The sequence below is a fragment of the Alosa pseudoharengus genome, unplaced genomic scaffold, assembly GCF_046254945.1.
Source record: "Alosa pseudoharengus isolate Yale_2024_CS ecotype anadromous, Long Island Sound unplaced genomic scaffold, YU_APseudo_1.1 YU_APseudo_1.1_scf_19, whole genome shotgun sequence".
Classification (NCBI taxonomy): Eukaryota; Metazoa; Chordata; class Actinopteri; order Clupeiformes; family Clupeidae; genus Alosa; species Alosa pseudoharengus.
The window spans coordinates 9,625,101-9,629,750 of NW_027468657.1; the positions used below are offsets into that span (position 1 = coordinate 9,625,101).

At 37.0% G+C, this 4,650-nt stretch overlaps 1 protein-coding gene across 1 annotated transcript; it reads left to right on the forward strand.

Moving 5' to 3' along the window:
* The first annotated feature begins 464 nt into the window (after positions 1-464).
* Positions 465-2,788, forward strand: LOC143132244 (uncharacterized). Its single transcript, XM_076291640.1, has 5 exons — positions 465-529; positions 1,028-1,375; positions 2,228-2,302; positions 2,411-2,497; positions 2,593-2,788. The coding sequence occupies exons 1-5, from the start codon at positions 484-486 to the stop codon at positions 2,733-2,735; spliced, it is 699 nt and encodes a 232-aa protein (XP_076147755.1). The 5' UTR covers positions 465-483; the 3' UTR covers positions 2,736-2,788.
* The last annotated feature ends 1,862 nt before the right edge of the window (positions 2,789-4,650 follow it).

The following is a 4,650-nucleotide window of genomic DNA, read 5'->3' on the forward strand; positions in this document are numbered from 1 at the left end:
ACACGAACACTCACACACCAGTTGGTCCACTTGCATTCTCAAATTTCTCAGGTGAAGCTTGAGAGCCTCCTCAACTGATGGAACGATCCTGTTCAAGGAATCGTCAAAGCCAAGCTCTTAAATTGATATAGGGGGCCAAAGATAAGGGACCAAAAGGCAAAAAAAGGAGTCTGAAACAGACCAACATCGTGTGCATTTTTCACAGTTCAACAGGTGTGAACGTGACTGCTCGGAGACCAGATCCCGCTGCTTGGAGACCAGATCATGAAAGTTTTTCAGCTAGCATCTATCTCAAGATAGTCACACAAGATCTTGCCAACTAGGGCTGGGTCTAATGAAAGCCTCTCTGCACCCTGCAACCAGAGTGGAACAATGTAGTTGCATTGTGGGAACGAGGCTGACTATGAACAAAGGTATAAAGGTTTCTATTTTTAAACATAGCACACATCTCTGAGAAGGCTAATGGCCCGGTTGCAGACAGAAATGATGTGTGTATTTCTCATGCTGATGTTATCAGGAGTTTCAGATGGTAAGACTTTATGGGAATCTATGAATCTTTTGTCATTAGTGAATACAGTTTGACTGGTCTATATGAGTCTAAATAAAATGGGGGCCCTCTTTAGAAACCTCAAATTACAAAACCTCAAATATGAGGAGCCAAATTGTTAAGCAAATATTGTCATCATTTAAGCATTTCACTAAAACTGTTAAGAAGTCATACTGATGCTGATGTAAAGTATAGCATCTTCAGTTTAGAGCAGAGATAGAAATAGTAAGGCTAAAAACAGTTAGAAATGTGATGTAATTACCTTTAAATTAATTAAGTTAAAGTTGTCGATATGTTGTCAACTTTGTACTAAGCACTATAGATTACTGGCTGTGTTAAACCAATAGCTGTGTTACATCACACAAGATATATATTGATTGTTTGCTAATGGATACATAGATACCTTATTATATTGTTTGGAATACTGTCCCGTAGATCCTCTTTAAATTGATCTGTTGACTTGTTTTGCTTCATTGAAAGGAAACACTTTTTTCTGTGATGCTACGAAATCCATTACATGCCATGGAGTCCAAGGAGAACCTCTTTATCTACAGGTGATCCCCAATGCCACTGGATATCGCCTAGTTTTAAAGGAAATGACCCAGAATGGTGCGAGTGCGATTTTTAGATATAGAAGAAACCAGATTCTGTTCTTCAATGAAACGCTCAGTTCATCTTTAAAACAGAGATTGCACTTTACTGCTATGAACGGGACTATATCTATAAGCCCAGCAACAAAAGGAGACTCAGGAACATATCAAGTAGAGATCATCAATGATGACAAAGGGGTAAATGTGGCAAACATCACAATTCAGATTATTATTCAAGGTAATTTTTCAAAATGTATTTTTAAATGAAATGTTTGTGTTTACTTTTCAAATATCTGTAAATATAAATTATCTTTTCCATCTATTATAAATGTGTGATTTTATTGAATATATAAAGGACAAATGAGACCACAATAATAATAATACAACCCCAAAACAGAAAGAAGTTGGGATGTTGCGTAAAATACAAACCCCCTCCTGTAAACCCATATTTAGCTGGAAAAAAGACAGACAAGATATCAAATGTTGAAAATTACAGATTGGATTATTTCATGGAAAATATAAATGCATTTTGAATATACAAAATGCTGAAAAAGCAAACCTGTGTGGGCAAATGATGAATATCAGAATAATGCTTCTAAATATAAAATTGCTTAAAAGAATTATGGGATTTCATCATACAGTACATCATTTCATTAAAATATTCAGAGAATCCAGAGACATCTTTGCAGACAAAGGACAGGGCTGAAAAACAATATTTTATTGCCATGGTCTCTTGGATCTCAGATGCATTTCTGTAAAGAAATATGGACTCTTGTATGAAAATTGTATGGAAAACTTCCAATAGTCATTGTCTTTGAGCACAGTTTGATGCTCAGTTTGCAAATAAAGTTTGCTAGTATAAACTTTACCATGCACAGAAGAAATTGTATTTAGACATGATACAGAAATGCCACCACATTTATCCACCTTCACTGCTCATATAAATATATAGATGCACTCAACACTGACATCCACTGGTTTTAACCAGGCTATTATTATTGTTGCTGTTGTTGTTGTTATTATTATTATGTAGAATATTAGGCATTGTTTATTACATTGTCATTATATGATATATTAAATATATGTTTAGATGCACACAGCACTGTGACATCCACTAACACACAGATTACTGTCAATGACAACCCCAAGATGGAGACACCTGTTTGTAAGTATGTCTTTAAGAGTCATTCATTAATTAATTGATTGATTTATATATGTCAATTCCATACAAAAATATTTTATGAATATTCATATTCTCTTTAAACATATTTAGACGTGATTATAGCATCAGCCTGTCTTGGAGTGATCCTGCTGTGTGGGGCTGTGGGAGTGCTCTATGTCTGGCAGAGGAGAACACAAGGTCAGACCACCAAGTGCAGTGAGACGAGTTAGACCCAGGAAAGTGTAAAGAAATATGAACATTTTATAATAATACCCCCCCCCCCCATTCTTTAGCTGAGACTACTGAACTGGTGTATGCTGATGTGTCTGTGCTGAAGAGACAGAAAAAGCAACCAGAAAAGGAGAGTTGCAAGGAGGAGAAGGACCTTACGGAGCTGGAGGACACTGTGTATGCTGATGTTCAACATGGAGAGTGAGAAAGGATTGGGGGGTCTCAGGATTGGGGGTCTCTCCCATGCCTGGTCCTGGCTCAGGTTAAGCCTCTGCTTTCCTTTATGTAATAACTGCATCACTACAATTTGAATATGACCGTGCAAGTTATTCTGTTGCAGCTTGGTTTTTGTATTATTTTATATTAAATATATTTGTAAACTGCAAGACATTATGCTACTGTTTGCTCCATTCATTACAGTAATTGTACTCTCCAAAATGTATTTTAATTATCAGTTTATTCTAGTAATTCAAAAATAATTATGCTTATAGGGTTCAGATCTTAAAATACATCTGCATGTGTTGGACCACAAAGAGCTTACATATACCAAAACATTGCACTTTCTTATTTAGCTTATCATTTTGAGAGTGGCCCATTATTTTATGCTAAATATATTGTTATAGAAATATTACATGTCCAAATTAAAGTGTGTTTGGTAAAAAAAGTTTTAAAAATAATACATATTAGAGAGATCAATGTAGTTGTGATTCATAATAAGTATCTTTGACATATTATGTTGATGTTTTAAATTGGTTGTTGAAGTGATATATTGACTATATCCAGGAGCGTTGCAAAGTGAATTAAATCTGCAACTTTTACTTTGAATATGCTCAAAGGCATTGACAAAACATCCTAATCAAATGCTTTCCTCCTTTTAGTTGTTGTCAGTGTCAAATAATCAGACTGCAACCACTGTGGTTTTACTGACAAGACTTTAATGACAAAGAAAAGAAACAAGAGTTCTGAAGGAAAAAAAAACTTGCAGTAGCCTACACCTTTGAAAGTTCTACAGTTCCTCAGAGCATCCCTCTGCTTCCTTACCACAGTTCATCACAAGAACAATTGTTGACTCATTCAATAGTCAGAAACACACACTCAGTGGTCTAGTAAAAGCATGGTTTTTGCCTGCAACCTTTTGAGCAAACGATTTTTCGCCATTAAGCAGCTTTATTGAGAATAGGTTTTTTGGAGCCACCTTTGGTGAAACGGTGTACTACAGCTCTGCTGGGTTTTGTTCTTGCGTTGTTGCTGTACCCACTCACTCCACCACCGTATAAAGCACTCCCCACTTTCTTTTTAATTTTCCCAAAGGAATAAACCCTTTCCATGACTGACCACCGTTACATATGCCATAAATAATATAGCTTATGCCATGGCATATTCATGAGACAGATCTTCAGGAGTACCTGACCTGTAGACCTGTAGCCTACACGATTTTAGGATGGTTGTCTTCCACACTCCTTTTAAGAACGCTATCATATCCATTTGCAGTCTGTTTAATAAGTTCAAATAAATAGACTTGCCCCTTGCAAAAATTTCAATATCAGAGATAGTTCTAACACCATTGAACATCAAATCGGGAATTGATTGGGAATTGGGAAATCATGACCCGGGTCAGACTTGAACCCTGGTCCCTGTGGGAGCCACAGCGCCCCCACTGACACCACTCTTTCTAACCTGTGATCCTGTAATTTGTACAGCTCTGTGTAGAGTTTGGGCTTGTGGGCTCATCCATTTAAGAGTCTAACCTCACCCCGAGCATTAGGTCTGAGGATATTATCCACTCTGACTAAGACGCCTTATTCAACAACTTACACACTGCAGCTGGGCGCCAGTTATTTATTTATTTCATTTTTTAAGTTGAAAGTTCTGCTGTGCATCTTACAAAAATGGATTTAAGCCCATGTCACTCGGAGACATTCCAAACCCAAGGTAGGCCTACTCGTTGGCAAATTCAGACTTTCCTATTAGAAAAACATGGAGGTCGATGTGCTGTGCTGTGAGTCAGCTAGCTTTACTACACCTTTTTTTGTTGCCCTAAGCTGGATTTTGCTCTGCCTTCTAGATGCCTCTCATTTAAACCATACTCTCTCTCTCTCTTCCTTTGTGTGTGTGCGCGT

Excerpts from the sequence above, each read along its gene's own strand:
- LOC143132244 (XM_076291640.1), top strand. The coding sequence starts at position 484 with ATGATGTGTGTATTTCTCATGCTGATGTTATCAGGAGTTTCAGATG. Across the intron at positions 530-1,027 it reads GTTATCAGGAGTTTCAGATG|GAAACACTTTTTTCTGTGAT; the intron begins GTAAGACTTTAT and ends CTTCATTGAAAG. Across the intron at positions 2,498-2,592 it reads CTGGCAGAGGAGAACACAAG|CTGAGACTACTGAACTGGTG; the intron begins GTCAGACCACCA and ends CCCATTCTTTAG.